The 17,234-nt window shown below is 39.0% G+C and overlaps 1 protein-coding gene across 4 annotated transcripts; it reads left to right on the forward strand.

Annotated features, from left to right (window-relative positions):
* The first annotated feature begins 2 nt into the window (after positions 1–2).
* On the forward strand, positions 3–13,581 carry MAIP1 (matrix AAA peptidase interacting protein 1). Of its 4 annotated transcripts, XM_019974556.2 has the most exons (6): positions 3–621; positions 7,372–7,443; positions 7,859–7,985; positions 9,495–9,642; positions 10,440–10,492; positions 11,383–13,581. In XM_019974556.2, the coding sequence occupies exons 1-5, from the start codon at positions 172–174 to the stop codon at positions 10,486–10,488; spliced, it is 846 nt and encodes a 281-aa protein (XP_019830115.1). In that variant the 5' UTR covers positions 3–171; the 3' UTR covers positions 10,489–10,492; positions 11,383–13,581. The 4 variants fall into 4 exon arrangements, 2 of the variants coding, with proteins under 2 accessions (XP_019830115.1, XP_019830110.1); XR_011561249.1 differs by lacking the exon at positions 10,440–10,492 and having other exon boundaries at positions 9,541–9,642; XR_011561250.1 differs by lacking the exon at positions 11,383–13,581 and having other exon boundaries at positions 9,541–9,642; positions 10,440–10,498.
* The last annotated feature ends 3,653 nt before the right edge of the window (positions 13,582–17,234 follow it).

Below are 17,234 nucleotides of genomic sequence, written 5' to 3' on the forward strand. Positions count from 1 at the left end.
TGGGGCTCGGGGCCAACAGGTGTATGATGGAGAGCAGAGAAGGGGCGAATTCACTAGAGGTGGCAGCAACAGGCCAACTCGACTCTCCAGTCTCCTTCTCCGAACCTCGCTGAGGTGGTTTCACACCGACTTACTTTACATGATGCACAGGCAAGCACAAAGGTCACAAAAATGGCGCTGGCCGTCCGTCTTTTACCGCGCTTGCTACTTTCTCGGCCTCTACCGGGCTGGGCCGCCCGGCTCCGGACTCTCAGTTCGGCCGAGGTGAAGCGCCCATTGTCTGGACTTTGCTACTTATGCCGCCGCCGCCTCGGCTCGGGAGCAGCCCCATTTCCTCGAGTCTCTTGGGCCTCCGCGGCCTTGGCCCTGTCTGCTCGGGGTCCTCAGCGTCCCTTGCTCAGCCCCCTGGAAGTCGCCTCAACCCTCCCCACTTTCCCTTCTTGCCCCCGGCGAACCTACAGCACCGAGGAGCAACCGCAGCAGCGTCAGAAAACCAAAATGATCATTCTGGGGTTCTCCAACCCCATCAACTGGGTTCGGACTCGAATTTACTCCTTCCTTATCTGGGCCTATTTCGACCAAGAGTTCAGCATCACAGAGTTCTCAGAAGGAGCGAAGCAGGTTGGTTTATTTCTCTAGGAGTAACCTCTCCACCTCTCATGAATTCAGCAGTTAAGATTCGCAAAAGTGTTTAGCGATGAGGTTTCAACTGGGTCTCAAATGATCAAATGTGGGTAGTGACTCAAATACAGAGCCCTCTGGCCACTTGCTGTAAATTAAGCTGCTGCTTCTGTTTGCACGGTCTCCGAGGAATAGGGGATTGATGGAGACACCAATTTGAATCCCTTAATTACTTTTTCTGTCCTCCGCAGGTTTTGAATCAGATAGAAATGGATTCAAAGCCTATTTCGGTCACTTAAAAGCTCCATGGCTTTATTTCTTCTGAAATGTGATTTTTCTGAATGAAAAAAGAATGAAAAAGCCAATACTGATTATATGCTGACACTGATATATTTACTTCTAGTTTTTTTAGTTTTTTTCTATAAACACAGCCATTTATACTTATTTATGTGATCTGTCAGTTATAAATTGAATGTTTTCAACTTTATATAATCAGTGTCAATATTGACTCGTGCTTTTTGCTTCCCTGAGTCAATTCTTGACTAATCTGTGTTTTTACAAGAAAATTTAAAAGCAAAGAGCAAGCATAGTTAATAGCATTATAAGGGATAAACCTCAGTTCCTGTCAGTTCTCAAAATCTTTTGTTTGTGCAGAGGAAATGAGCATGATGCTACTGTCCTTCAGGATTCCTGCAGATGACTTGTGAGCTTGTCTACCTCCTGCTCATTTATGTGTCAATAAGGAATGGAAGTCATCCTCCCATGGGCAGGACAGCAATCAAGCCTAACTCCCTACTTCCTTTGACCACAAAGGAGCATGGAACACTTTTTAGTCACTCTTTGATCCTAAAGGTCCTCCAGCTGTGAGCTCTTTTAGCCCCCATCCTTGCTATTAAGTAGTATTTGCACCCATTCATCAGCCAGTCTGTATGCATCTTGCCTCATCTAAGTCAATTTTTGTGCATTTAGCCATTCTGATTTCCAAAAAGAATGTTAGGTCATCCATGGCAAATATTTAGAGATTCCATTAAACCAGTGGTTGCTTAACATGACCTTTCAGATCAAGCAAACCAGTTTTTTAACACCTAGAGTTTAAAACGACGTGGCTGAAAAGTCTTCCTACCTAGATCTCATAAGGCAACTCTTCCTTCTTTTGCATAGATGTAATTTTAGGGCTTGGGAATAATCTGGTGCATAAACATTGGCTAGATTATCTACTCTCATGGGCTCAACTTGCCCTTTAAACTAACCTCCCAACTCTAGAATATTATCTTCGGATGTGAGTATCAAGCTGTAAGTTAGACCATGCTGCTCTTGCTGCTGCTAAGTCGCTTCAGTCGTGTCCAACTCTGTGCAATCCCAGAGACTGCAGCCCACCAGGCTCCCCCGTCCCTGGAATTCTCCAGGCAAGAACACTGGAGTGGGTTGCCATTTCCTTCTCCAATGCATGAAAGTAAAAAGTGAAAGTGAAGTCGCTCAGTCATGTCCAACTCCTAGCGACCCCATGGACTGCAGCCTACCAGGCTCCTCCGTCCATGGGATTTTCCAGGCAAGAGTACTGGAGTGGGGTGCCATTGCCTTCTCCGATTCATTAACATGTTTCTTTTTCAGTCATGGAACATGAAAGACACCTTCATGCTCATTATTCTAGTCTAATTCCCTTTTACAGATGATAAAAATCAAGTCTAGAAAGGTCAAATGATTAACTCAAGAATGCATAGCTAGCAACTGCTGAGGTGCATTGTTCTGTGACTCATTCTACAAGCATTCTTCGTTCTCCAGAGTTACTAGAAATTGACATAGTTAAGTATAACCTAGGCAAGCTTTCTAAAAACATTTTATAATTTAAAATTTTTTTCTCTAAGTATAATTGTAATATTGTTACAGATATACAGTGTAACAGATATACAATGTAGTGATTCACAAGTTTTAAAGATTACACTCCATTTATAGTTAAAAATATTGGCTATATTCCCTGTGTTATACAGTATAGCCTGTAGCTTATTTTAAACCAATCTAGGCAAGCTTTTATTCATCATGTGAGCCAGAGGAATAGGTGGTCCATTGATAGACAGTCCTTGCTTCTACTGCTGCTGCTAAGTCACTTCAGTCGTGTCTGACTCTGTGTGACCCCATAGATGGCAGCCCACCAGGCTCCCCTGTCCCTGGGATTCTCCAGGCAAGAACACTGGAGTGGGTTGCCATTTCCTTCTCCAATGCGTGGAAGTGAGAAGGGAAAGTGAAGTCGCTCAGTCGTGTCCAACTCTTAGAGACCCCATGGACTGCAGCCCACCAGGCTCCTCCGTCCATGGGATTTTCCAGGCAAGAGTACTGGAGTGGGGTACCATCACCTTCTCCTTAAACAGCTTTATTAGCCCCACAAACTTTACTTCCATTGATAAGTACATATGATATTATCCCTGTTACTGCCATCAAACCACATTAACCATTTACTGTTTGTTTTCCAATATCTTTACATATTTTGGCCTTTACTATGAAAGAAAAAGCTATTTCCCAGAAGCCTGTTTAGGTTGCGTGTCTGCGTGCTAAGTCACTTCAGTCGTGTGTGACTCTTTGTGACCCATGAACTGTAACTCACCAGGCTTCTCTGTCCATGGGGATTCTACAGGCAAGATTACTGGAGTGGGTTGCCATGCCCTACTCCAGGAATCTTCCTGACCCAGGGATCAAACCCATACCTCTTATGGCTCCTGCATTACAGGTGGATTCTTTACCACTAAGCCAGCAGGGAAGCCCCTTGTTAGGTTAAGAAATCTTATATCATCAAAGCTTTATCAGGGCAGCCTCTTAATGGGACATTATTACCTTACAGGATAATTTGCTCAGGTTTGATTATTGGCCACAGAAACTAGAGTATCGTGGCTGGATTTCAACATGATTGTGATGTCTGTTCAGTTCAGTTCAGTTTATTCGCTTGGCCGTGTCCGACTCTTTGCGACCCCATGAATTGCAGCACGCCAGGCCTCCCTGTCCATCACCAACTCCCGGAGTTCACTCAAACTCATGTCCATCGAGTCGGTGATGCCATCCAGCCATCTCATCCTCTGTTGTCCTCTTCTCCTCCTGCCCCCAATCCCTCCCAGCATCAGAGTCTCTTCCAGTGAGTCAACTCTTCGCATGAGGTGGCCAAAGTATTGGAGTTTCAGCTTCAGCATCAGTTCTTCCAATGAACACCCAGGACTGATGTCCTTTAGGATGGACTGGTTGGATCTCCTTGCAGTCCAAGGGACTCTCAAGAGTCTTCTCCAACACCACACTTCAAAAGCATCAATTCTTCAGCCCTCATCTCTCTTCACAGTTCAACTGTCACATCCATACATGACCACTGGAAAAACCATATTCTTGACTAGACAGACCTTTGTTGGCAAAGTAATGTCTCTGCTTTTGAATATGCTATCTAGGTTGGTCATAACTTTCCTTCCAAGGAATAAATGTCTTTTAATTTCATGGCTGCAGTCACCATCTGCAGTGATTTTGGAGCCCCAAAAAATAAAGTCTGACACTGTTTCCACTGTTTCCCCATCTATTTCCCATGAAGTGATGGGACCGGATGCCATGATCTTAGTTTTCTGAATGTTGAGTTTTAAGCCAACTTTTTCACTCTCCTCCTTCACTTCCATCAAGAGGCTTTTTAGTTCCTCTTCACTTTCTGCCATAAGGGTGGTGTCATCTGCATATCTGAGGTTATTGATATTTCTCCCGGCAATCTTGATTCCAGCTTGTGCTTCATCCAGCCCAGCATATCTCATGATATACTCTGCATATAAGTTAGATAAGCAGGATGACATTATACAGCCTTGCTACTACTACTACTACTACTACTACTACTACTACTACTACTACTAAGTCGCCTCAGTCGTGTCCGACTCTGTGAACCCATAGACGGCAGCCCACCAGGCTCCCCCGTCCCTGGGATTCTTCATGCAAGAACGCTGGAGTGAGTTGCCATTTCCTTCTCCAGTGCATGAAAGTGAAAAGGGAAAGTGAAGTCGCTCGGTCGTGTCCAACTCTCAGCGACCCCATGGACTGGAGCCTACCAGGCCCCTCCTTCCATGGGATTTTCCAGGCAAGAGTACTGCAGTAGGGTGCCATATACAGCCTTGACATACTCCTTTTCCATGATGTCTGTTACTTCTAACCAAATTTCACCCATCTTCCACACACAAAAGCTTACTATAATACATAGGTTGTTTCTAAACCCTGAGAGCATCTAAAATGTTTGCAAGGGATCATTGAGTCCATTTGGAAGTGTGCTTTTTCTCAAAATTCAACTCCATTATTATTCAGTTCAGTTCAGTCGCTCCGACTCTTTGTGACCCTGTGGACTGTAGCATGCCAGGCCTCCCTGTCCATCACCAACTCCTGGAGTTTATTCAAACTCATGTTCATTGAGTCGGTGATGCCATCCAACCGTCTCATTGTCTGTCGTCCCCTTCTCCTCCTGCCTTCAGTCTTTCCCAGCATCAAAGTTTTTTCCATTGAGTCAGTTCTTCATATCAGGTGGCCAAAGTATTGGAGTTTCAGCTTCAGCATCAGTCCTTCCAATGAATATTCAGGACTTATTTCCTGTAGAATGGACTGATTGAATCTCCTGCAGTCAAAGGGACCCCCAAGAGTCTTCTCCAACACCACAGTTCAAAAGCATCAATTCTTTGGTGCTCAGCTTTCTTTATAGTCCAACTCTCACATCCATACATGACTAGTGGAAAAACCATAGCTTTGACTAGATGGACCTTTGTTAGTAAAGGAATGTCTCTGCTTTTTAATACGCTGTCTAGGTTGGTCATAACTTTACTTCTGAGGAGCAAGCCTTTTAATTTCATGGCTGCAGTCACCATCTGCAGTGATTTTGGAGCAAAATAAAGGCCTCACTGTTTTCATTGTTTCCCCATCTATTTGCCATGAAGTGATGGGACCAGTTGCCATGATCTTAGTTTTCTGAATGTTGAATTTTAAGTCAACTTTTTCACTCTCCTCTTTCACTTTCGTCCAGAGGCTCTTTAGTTCTTCACTTTCTGCTATAAGGGTAGTGTCATCTCCATATCTGAGGTTATTGAAATTTCTCCAGGCAATCTTAACTCCAGCTTGTGCTTCATCCAGCCCAGCATTTCACATGATGTACTCTGCATATAAGTTGAATAAGCAGGGTGACAATATACAGCCTTGACGTATTCCTTTTCCTATTTGGAAACAGTCTGTTGTTCCCTCCAGTTCTAACTGTTGCTTCCTGACCATTGTTGTTAGGGCTTCCATAACAAAATACGTCAGTGTGGGTTGCTTAAACCATACTTCATTTTGTTGCATTTCTGGAAGCTGGAAGTCCGAGAACAAGGTGTTGGCAAGTTTGGTTTCTTCTGTGGCCTCTGTCCTTTGCTTGTAGATGATCATTTTATTTCTGTGTCCTCACATGTTTTTTTTTCCCTCTGTGCTCATGTGTCCCTGGTATCTCCATGTGTGTCCACTATTCCTCTTGTAAGCGCACCAGTCAAATTGGACTAGGGCCCACCCTCATTTGACGTCATCACCTCTAAAAGCCCTGTCTCCAAATGTAGTTACCTTCTGAGGTACTGGGAGTTAGGGCTTCAATTTGGAAAACCCAATCCAGCCCATAACAATTATGAGAGTTGTCTGTCTGACACACCTTTGCATCCTCTTTCTCTCATTAGTTCTTCAAATTTCTTCTTAGATGGTTCTTCCTTTAGGAAGCCCCCTTATTGTCCACCCAGATAGTGTAAGTTCTCACCTGTATTCTCCGAAAATCATCTTGTTCTTATTCCTGTCATAATTCTTGGATTTGTCCATTTTCTTGGCTCTCTCCTCAAGTAGACAGGAAGCTCCTTGAAAACAGGTAGAGTCTTAATGCACAGCTCCATTCCTCATTGCTAGTAGTGTGGAGGATTGCAGTTGACTGTCTCCCACTTCAAAGTGGGATCTTGTACTTCAAAGTTGAGTTCTACTGCATTAGACTGTGCAAACTCATTATCTTTTCTCCCACTTTACCAATGCCATATCTGTTTTAGACCTGTCTGAAGAGTTAGCTCAGACTATAAAGAATCTGCCCGCAATGCGGGAGACCCGCATTCAGTCCCTGAGTCAGGTGATCCCCTGGAGAAGGGAATGGCAGTCCACTCCAGTATTCTTGCCTAGAGAATTCTACAGACAGAGGAGCCTGGCAGCCTACAGTCCATGAAAGCACAGAGTTGGATAGGACTGAGTGGTTAACACTTTCTCTATCTATCTTAATGAGGGTCAGCTGCAGTCCAGATCTCCAGACTCACAGTACTTAGATTGTACTGCTTAGTACTTAGTACAGACTTAGGTTGTGCTGCTATGTATTCAGGATTCAGAGGGGGATCATATGACAGTCAGGATGGCTGATTACTTCATCGTTATTTAAAAGGAACTATATAGAAGATGTTTTTATTGAGAACCTAGTATGTACACCACACACTATCTTTTCTTGGGTCCTTGGAGTGGATACATCATTAGCAATCTGCCCACTTACTACTGTGCATGTGGAAAGGCCGCATAAGAAAAGTCAACCAACTTTGAAGGAGTCATGCCTAACCATCGATATCTTAGTGTTGACCATGTTTATTGCCTTTATCATAAAACAGTCTTTGTTATACTTAGCCATTGAAGTATAAGCATTGTACATTGTATGGTATTTCACGTGGTATCTTAAAATAATAGTCACCACCCTTCCCCCACTTTTCTTTTGTTTTCAAGGCTTTTGCTCATGTGTCCAAATTGCTGTCACAGTGTAAGTTTGATCTATTGGAAGAACTTGTGGCCAAAGAGGTAAAGTATACTTTAATTTTCCTTTAAAAATAATGATTAATGTGTATTATTTTCTTTCGTTAGAATGATATGCATTGTCCTTATTTATGCTTTAAAGTAACATGTATGCCATCACCCAAAGTAGAGTCCCTCTGTCTTGCCTTTGGAGTACTCGGGGTCTTAAAAAGCGTAGAATCACTTGCTACTTAAGGCATGAGTGAATATGATGTCTTTCAATTCTTACATAGAATGTTCTATTAGGGTTATCTAACTGAAGAATCAGATGCCTCTCAGCCTTGCTTTTGAAAGTGAATACATATGGCTGTAAATTTAAAAATAGTTTTACAAAATACATTCCATGAAGAATTCACTCTACTTTTTGAAAAGCTTTTGACAGTTCAACAAGTGAACTCTGATTTGCTTTTTCCATACTTAGACTCTACGTGTATTGAAAGAAAAGGTTACTTCACTACCTGACAACCATAAAAATGCTCTTGCTGCTGACATAGATGAAATTGTGTACACATCAACAGGAGACATCTCCATTTACTATGATGAGAAAGGTAATCCTGGAGCATAGTCAATTTTAAATGGCCCACAGTTGTCCAGATAAGCTAAACTAGTGAGAGATCCTGGGATAGTGGCATTTTGTTGGTACAAGTGGATATTTATAGAACTACAGAGAAAATAATTTATTCATTCTTTAAAAAGTCTCTGGAAGACTTGGGGTATGGTAATTGTTTTGAATGCCTTTCTGTCTAGAAGTTTGGGATGGTCATGTACACATTGCTGTTTTTAAAATGGGATAACCAACAAGGTCCTAGTGTATAGCACCTGGAACTCTACTCAGTGTTATGTGGCAGCCTGGATGGGAGGAGGGTTTGGGGGAGAATGAATACATGTATAGGCGTGGGTGAGTCCCTTTGCTGTTCACCTGAAACTGTCACAACATTGTTTGTCAATCAGCTATACCCCATTACAAAGTAAAAAGATTAATTTTAAAAAAAGAACTTTTCCCTAATGCTGTTTAATTCATAGAAGAGAACATTGTCACTTAAGTTAATGAAAATTGCCCAAGACAAGCTGCTCCTACGTCAAAATGAAAATATTTGTGTTTCAGATTTCCTAACTTAAAGGAAACAATTCAGTATTTTAAGTGTCCAGCTGTATGTTCAGTAGAAGTAAAAAGTAAAAGAAAAAGTAAATACTGTTAGCTAAAGACTGTTTTAAGAGTAACATTAACTCAGAACTCCCAATTGGATTTATTTGGAGACAGTGAAAATAACTGAAAGGAACTTTGGCGTTTATCTTGTTCTTTTCCTTGTCCTGAACAATAGCATTCCTGAAAACTCAGTGACTTACTTATTCCTTCTACAAATATACACATATGTATTATGTGCTAGGCACATAGGAAATCTAGCCTTTGCTCACACACTTGCCAAGGCAGTTCTGATTGAGAACTCTTTAACACTGAAAATATTTTCACATACATGTTAATTTGAAACATTCAGAAAGGTACTTTTAATGATAAATATTTTCTTCTCCCTAGTATTTCAAATTGCATCTTAGCATCATGGTCACTGCCTGGTTTTTGCACAGGACATTCTCATAATCACTGGGCATATAAAGTGAATTAGAGTAGAAGAGAAGTGTTTTTTCTTTCTGGCAGTTGGGGTTAAGTTAGCACCAAAAAATGTGTTTTTCCCCCTACTGTTTTTTGGCTTGACAATAGATACCTGTTATCATAATTTTGTTTTTTTTTTTTTGTTATCATAATTTTAGAAAATCCCACAAATGGAAAAGAATCCACATAGTACGGTTGGGCAATAAGTACCTGCTCAGTAAATAGTAGCTCTTATACTGTGTTACAGAGAGGGAGGCAAATACGTCGTAAACCCCAAGAGAATTTTCTAAAAATAAAAGGTGTCAATACAGGTACCTTAAGTTAGAATGAGCACAAAATTTGATGTGTAACAACTGTATAATTACTGCCAATTGCTGATTTCATTTTGGATATAAGGATGATAGATTATTGTCATTGTATCTGTATGTGTGTATGTTTTTTCTCTAAGGAAGGAAGTTTGTTAACATCCTGATGTGCTTTTGGTATCTAACCAGTGCCAACATCCCCAGTGAAGCCATAAGTGGAGCCCGTGTGTTCCAGGTTAAGTTGGGGGATCAGAACGTGGAAACTAAACAACTTCTTAGTGCAAGCTATGAGTAAGTCTAATCACATTTATTGTTTCCTTTCTTTAGGAAATGGAAGGTAGTATGCAGACATGAAAACTAAAGGGAGCTTTAGGAAGAAAAAATAGAAATTTGACAAGTATCTATGAAGAGAGATAGTTATAAAGACATACTGGCCACAAAATAGGAGCGTTCAGAAATTAGGAAGCGATAATATTGCTGAACTTAAACAGTGTTTCAGCTGTCTATTGCTACATTACAAACCATTCCAAAACTCGGTGACAACAAACAGCCATTCATTTTGCTTGCTTTTCTACTGCTCTGGAATTTTGGAAAGGCTCAGCTGTGGGGTTTCCTCTGCTTTACCTGGCATCAACTGGGATGGTAGGAGCCAGGGATTCATTTCCACAATGGGCTTCCTCACTCATAGGGCAGCACCAGGATGCTCCTTGGCTTCTCCACATAATGTCTCATTCCCCAAGGCCTCTCTTTATAGCTTGGGCTTGTGGAGGTGTTAAGATAGTCACGTGTTTTACATGGTGGTTGGCTTCCAAAAGACAGAAGATGCTAGACGTAGCCCTCCAGTAAAGGGCTATGCCCAGGATTGGAACAGCATCACTTCTGCATGGTTTGCTGGTCCAAACAGTCACAGGATCTGCACAGTGAAGGACATGGAGATACTCCACATCTTCATGGGGCAGCAGCAAGGTCACATTGCAGAAGAGTATGTGAAATGTAGTTATGACCATCTTTGGAAAATAAAATATGCTGTAATTGGCACATGGACCATCCACTCACTAGATAATTATTGACCATCTCCTCTTTACCAGGTACTCTGGTGGGAGTTCAGACACAGAATTGAAGGGTTCCTGCCCTTAAGGAGGTACTGTCTAATGGGAGGTTAGCAACTTATTCAAATGAGACACTGTAGTGTATTATTGTGTGAATAAAATTTGGAACAGTGAACAATTCAAGAGAGTCAGTGGAGATATACTTCAATATCTGTTTAAAAGAATACTTTTACGTCATCAAAGTTATACAAATTTGCTTTAAAACAATGAACAAAACCCCAAAATGACCTAAGAAAGAAAATGTATCCTGTTTCACTAAGGTAAAGAGAATTATATCTTCATTTTTTTCACTTCTTGGAGGAAATGTGCTTTTTTTTTTTTTTTTCGTTTCTTTTTTCCTGTGTGGAATTTTGCTTTATTTGTAATTGCCCAAAATATTCTATATATTTAAGTACTTATTTAATTTAAATCTACTGAATTGTCTCTTTTTAAAGACATCATTTAGAACACTATAATCAACACTACCTTTGGTTGTTCTGATAGTCACTACTAAGATCACAGGCAGGTCCTAAAGACTGCTATTTTCAAGAATGAACTTAGTGCCAGCTGTGAGTAAATCTAATCACATAACCAACCTCCATGGAAGTGCTGTTTTATCACCATAGTCCAGTTTTTTTCTCCTCATATTAGGCATATATTATAGCTAGTACTTAGCAGAAAAACACGTTTCTCTCACGGACTGGCAGATATTGCAGTGTATATAGATCTGTCTATTAAAAATACTCAGTTGAGAATGCACTTCTCATTTTTGTGGGGATATTTTTTGTGATCAAATTAGTAGGTTAAACTTTTGATTTTTATTTACCATTATCTGTTAGCTTTTTGCTAAAAACTGCCTCAGCTATGTACTTGCAAATTACATAGTGATCCAGGAAATTTTTGAACTGATACAGGATACACATTGTTTATAATGTTTCCTTAGATTTCAGAGAGAGTTTACACAAGGAGTAAAGCCTGACTGGACCATTGCACGGATTGAACACCCAAAGTTATTAGAATAATTGTTCTTGGAAAAAGCAGCTTATTGAACTTTTGGCAATTACTGTGAAAGACTAAGGAAGAAAAAATTTTCAGATCAATTGATCTTCACTTTAATCAAGTTTGTGGATTACTTTTGTATTATTATAAAATGTTTCTTGTAGTAAATAAGCATGATACAATAAAGCATTTTCCATAGATTGTCATCACTTTCTGTAAAAGTCAAAGTAAAAAAAATTACAACAGCCCATCACTGGTGTCGTATTCAGTGTCATTTCTCATGTTACATGTATATGTATATATACACAAACTAATTTTACAGGCAGTAAAGAAAATTTACTTTTCTAAATTCATAGTCCTGAAATATTTTATTTGTGGTTAATACACTTATACCAATAATTCAAGTATGAGAAAGATTTACTTTTAAAAAGTCACTGCTGCTATTTGATTACTTCTTTGTCCACTAGCTAGGTGAGAAAGAACAGATGAAATTACAGCAGATGGGTCACTACAGAACTAAAAATCAGTGAACCTGACTAAAGCACAAAGAGAAAAAGAAAATAGAACAGTGCCTTAGTCCCCTATGAAATAACATCAAGTCTTTCTAACATACTTGTATTTAGACTCCTAGAAGATGGGATAAGGGAGACAAAAACAATGTAAAAACAATGTCTGAAAGTTTTCCTAATTATGAAAATTATAAACCCAGAGATCCAAGAAATTCAACCATCAGGGACACACATAAAGAAAACTAAAGTACATCATAATCAAAGTGTTGAAAACTAGAGAAAATTAGAAAAGCAGTTGGAGAAGAAAAAACAACCACATTCCATACAGAGAGTGACTATATTTCTTTTCTTAAACTCTGCAAGTTAGAGGCCTTGGCATGGTATCTTTGAAAGAAAGAAATATACCTGTTGACCTGGAATTCCATATTCAGGAAATATGTCCTTCAGAAAAGGTGAGAAAAGACTTTCAGACAAGGAAAAGATCATAGAATTTGTTGCCGGAAGACCTGTTTTATAAGAAATGTTAGGGGCCAGCAGACAGAATAGTTTGAAAATGGACCCATGCATATTACACAATTGATTTTGACAAAGGTGCCATGGTTATTTAATGAGAAAAGTCTTAACATAGAATAACTATATATTCACATAGTAAATAACCTCATCTTTTGCCTTACACGATACATAATTTTAGTACAAAATTTAGATTGTGAAATGGATCATAGATTTAACAAAAGCTAATACTCTAGAAATTCTGGAAAGAAATAGAAATTACTGTCTTGGGATAGAGAAAGATTTTTTAGACAGTGAATTGTGAAAAAATTATTAATTGGAATTAATTAAAATTAATACTTCTGCTCTTTGAAAGAGAGCAGCAAGGAAATGAAAAGTCAGGTCACAGGTTGGGGAAAACTATTTGTAATACATATTATCTGACAGAGGGCCTATATTTGGAATATATAAATAATGCTTATAGCTCAATAATGGAAAATTAGCTTTATACAGCTATCATGACTCATCAAACTGTGGACTTAAAATGGGTACATTTTATTATATGTAAATTATATTTTTTAATGCAAATTATACCTAAACAAAGCTTGCTAAAATATTTAGCAAGAAGAGTAATTTGCAGAAAAATAAATGCTTAAATTTTTATATAATATAAAGCAGCTTATAGAAAATAAGATCAATAAGGCACATAATTGGCAGCCTGGATGGGAGAGGAGTTTGTGGGAGAATGGATACATGTGTTTGTATGACTAAGTCCCTTTGCCATTCACCTGAAACAATTATAACATTATTAATCAGCTATATCCCAATGCAAAATAAAAAAATTTTTAAAGGCACATATTACTAAAAAAGAAAAATGCAACCAGTTACACTGTTCACTTTCCAGTTACACTATCTGTTATAAGATACATCTCCAATGGTTTTAAAAATAGATGGGGAATGTTTGACTTAGAATCAATGAAATAGTGTTATTTATTGTTTGTGAAAATATAAATTGTAAAACTTCTAAAATGCAAGAGATGAATAAGGCACTAAATGCATGATAGTGGCAACTATCTGGGGAGGAAGGGAGTGGAAGGTGACTGTAATGTTTGATTTCTTCAAAAAAAAAAATCTTGATACTTAAACTGTGGTCTTTGTGTATGTTTTCTCAATAAAAGGAGCCGGGCGTTGGGGGCAATTCCAGTTCTATACAAGAAGACAAGAGTATCCTGAAACATATTCTTAGGGCAGAATGCAAGGACATTCTCAAAGCTGACTGAAGTAATGCTAAAAGTTATTTATTACCATTTAACAAACCCAAAATTGAGTCACTTAAAAATAACAACAGTTACTTTCTTTACTCATACACTTGGGCGGGGTTTGGCTTGGTTTGTCTGCTCCATGTAGTGTTGACTGAAGTCAGTTGGGGATATTTAGCTGAAGGCCAAGTTGATACAACATTGCTTTACTTGTGTGTCTGGCTTCTTGGAGATGTTTGGAAGGCTGGATGCACTGGGTCACTTTTGGTCTGAGCAATCTTTAAATTTTTCGTTACAAATTATGTTAGATACAGATGAAGTAAATTGGCAGATCTGCTATCCCAGTAAATTCTGTTGGTGTTACTGAATATAGCTGATCTATCCCTATTGTGTTGGGTTGTTTAATCGAAGATTTTGGTCATTTAAGGTTCTATGGTAGGGATTCTAGGTTTTTGTCTTAATCTCACTAGCTTTTATCCTTACGGATGCTACAATCCAGTTCCTGGTGAGCTCAACGTGTTTTGGGGGGTGGAGAGCGGGATGGGTGTGATGGAATTCTACATATCACTGATACCAGGAAGTATTTGTCTTTCTTTGGCTTATTTCACATAGCATAATATTCATTCAGGTTGTAGCACATGACAGGATTTCCTTCTTTTTTTAAGGCTGAACAATATTCCGTTATATAAATATACTACACACACACATACATATATACATATTCATCTGTTAACAGACATTTAATTCATTTCCATATTTTGATTACTGTGAATAATGCTGCAATGAACATGGAAGTACAGATATCATTTTGAATAATGATTTCATTTTCATCTTCCTTGGATATATGTATCCAGAGGTGGATTGCTCCATCATATGTTAGTTCTATTTTTAATTTCTTGAGGAACCTCTATTCTGTTTTCCGTAATGGCTGTACCCCAATTTATATTCCCACCAGCAGTGCACAAGAGTTCTCTTTTCTTCACATTCTCGCCAGTTTGTTTACCTTTTGACTTTCTGATAAACATCCTCACAAGTGTTAGGCTTTTATTTTTGAGTTTACCTGATGGTTAGTGATACTGAGCACTTTTTCTAGTACATGTTGGCCATTTATGTATCTTTTCTTGAAAAAATGTCTATTCAGATCCTTTGCCCAGTTTTAAATTGAGTTATTTGGGTTTGTTTTGTTTTTGCTGTTGAGCTGGTACGGATTCTGTATATCTTGAATATTAAACCCCTATCGGATGTGTGGTTGACAAATATTTTCTCCTGTTCCACAAGTTGCACTTTGGCGATTGCTTCCTTTACTGCACAGAAACATTTTTGTTGTAGCCCCACTTAATTTTTGCTTTTGATGCCTTTGCTTTAGTGTCAGATCCAAAAAAAAACTTTCCCAACACCAATGTCAAGGAGATTACCCCCTATGATTCCTCTAGGAGTTTATGATGCACAACTATATACTTTTGCCTTAGATTCATCAAACATTAACATTTTGTCATCTCTTTTTCCTTTTCTCTTTTTTACACACACACATACATAGTTTTTATCTAAACCATTTGAAAGTAAGCTTCAGACTTCAAATACTTTTTCAACATGCATTTCCCCCAAATAAGAACATTAGCAATAATTTCATATCATCCAATATTTAAAACAAAATTTAAAATTCTACCAATTGTCTTAAAATTATCCTTTTGAACGGAGAGTCAATCAAGATTCACACATTGTATTTGGTTATTATGTCTTTTAAGTCTTTTTAAAATTTTTAGGAATCACCCTTTTTATGACATTTCAATTTTGAAGAGTCTAGGATAGTAGACATATACCATATGCCATATCCTGAATGTGTTTGATTAACTTATAGTGTCATTTCTATAACTTGGAATTAGGGCTAAAGACTTAATTAGATTCTTATGTTTATAAGTGATCACATATTTATAAGTGGTTGTACTTCATAATATAACACATATATAATATATATATTGGAAAACTCAGCAGTGCCCACAGGACTGGAAAAGGTCAGCTTTCATTCCAATCCCAAAGAAAAGCAATGCCAAAGAATGTTCAAAGTGCTGCACAATTGCACTCATCTCACACTCTAGCAAAGTAATGCTCAAAATTCTCCAAGCCAGGCTTCAACAGTACGTGAACTGTGAACTTCCAGATGTTCAATCTGGTTTTAGAAAAGGCAGAGGAACCAGAGATTAAATTGCCAACATCCGTTGGATCATCAAAAAAGCAAGAGAGTTCTAGAAAAACATTTGCTTTATTGACTATGCCAAAGCCTTTGACTGTGTGGATCACAACAAACTGGAAAATTCTGAAAGAGATGGGACTGCCAGACCACCTGACCTGCCTCCTGAGAAACCTATATGCAGGTCAGGAAGGAACAGTTAGAACTGGACATGGAACAACAGACTGGTTCCAAATAGGAAAAGGAGTACGTCAAGGCTGTATATTGTCACCCTGCTTATTTAACTTATATGCAGAGTACATCATGAGAAACACTGGGCTGGATGAAGCACAAGCTGGAATCAAGATTGTCAGGACAAATATCAATAACCTCAGATATGCAGATGACACCATTCTTATAGCAGAAAGCGAAGAACTAAAGAGCCTCTTGATGCAAGTGAAAGAAGAGAGTGAAAAAATTGGCTTAAAATTCAACATTCGGAAAACTTAAGATCATGGCATTTGGTCCCATCCCTTCATGGTAAATAGTTGGGGAAACAATGAAAACAGTGAGAGACTTTTATTTTGGGGGGCTCCAAAATCACTGCAGATGGTGACCGCAGCCATGAAATTAAAAGACAGTTGCTCCTTGGAAGAAAAGCTATGACCAACCTAGATAGCATATTCAAAAGCAGAGACATTACTTTGCCAACAAAGGTCCATCTAATCAAAGCTATGGTTTTTCCAGTAGTCATGTATGGATGTGAGAGTTGGGCTATAAAGAAATCTGAGCACTGAAGAATTAATGTTTTTGAACTGTGGTGTTGGAGAAGACTCTTGAGAATCCCTTGGACTGTAAAGAGATCCAACCAGTCAATCCTAAAGGAAATCAGTCCTGAATATTCATTGCAAGGACTGATGCTAAAGCTGAAACTCCAATACTTCAGCCACCTAATGCGAAGAACTGACTCACTGGAAAAGACACTGATGCTGGGAAAGGTTGAAGATGGACGGAGAAGGGGACGACAGAGGATGAGATGGTTGTATGGTATCACTGAGTCAATGGACATGAGTTTGAGTAAGCTCTGGGAGTTGGTGATGGACAGGCAAGCCTGGCGTGCTGCAGTCCATGAGGTCACAAAGAGTCAGACACGACTGAGTGACTGAAATGATCTAAATGAACTTTGGGAGAGCTAAATGTGAATTGTTTGTCTTTATTTCTGTCAACCTTATTTAAAGGAACCCCTCAGCATCACTTTATATGCCCTAACTCATATTTATTTTGGTTTATAGCTCTTATCACATCCAACATTGTGGTAAATATTACTTTGTTGACTTGTTCCATTGTCTGCCTTTCCAACTAAGGCAGTAAC

The sequence above is a fragment of the Bos indicus genome, chromosome 2 (assembly GCF_029378745.1).
Source record: "Bos indicus isolate NIAB-ARS_2022 breed Sahiwal x Tharparkar chromosome 2, NIAB-ARS_B.indTharparkar_mat_pri_1.0, whole genome shotgun sequence".
In the NCBI taxonomy this organism is placed as follows: domain Eukaryota; kingdom Metazoa; phylum Chordata; class Mammalia; order Artiodactyla; family Bovidae; genus Bos; species Bos indicus.

Bases quoted from the DNA above. Each gene is read 5' to 3' on its own strand.
- MAIP1 (XM_019974551.2), top strand. From the start codon at position 172: ATGGCGCTGGCCGTCCGTCTTTTACCGCGCTTGCTACTTTCTCGGCCT. The intron at 622-7,371 runs GTTGGTTTATTT...TTTGTTTTCAAG, and splicing joins TCTCAGAAGGAGCGAAGCAG to GCTTTTGCTCATGTGTCCAA. The intron at 7,444-7,858 runs GTAAAGTATACT...TTCCATACTTAG, and splicing joins AAGAACTTGTGGCCAAAGAG to ACTCTACGTGTATTGAAAGA.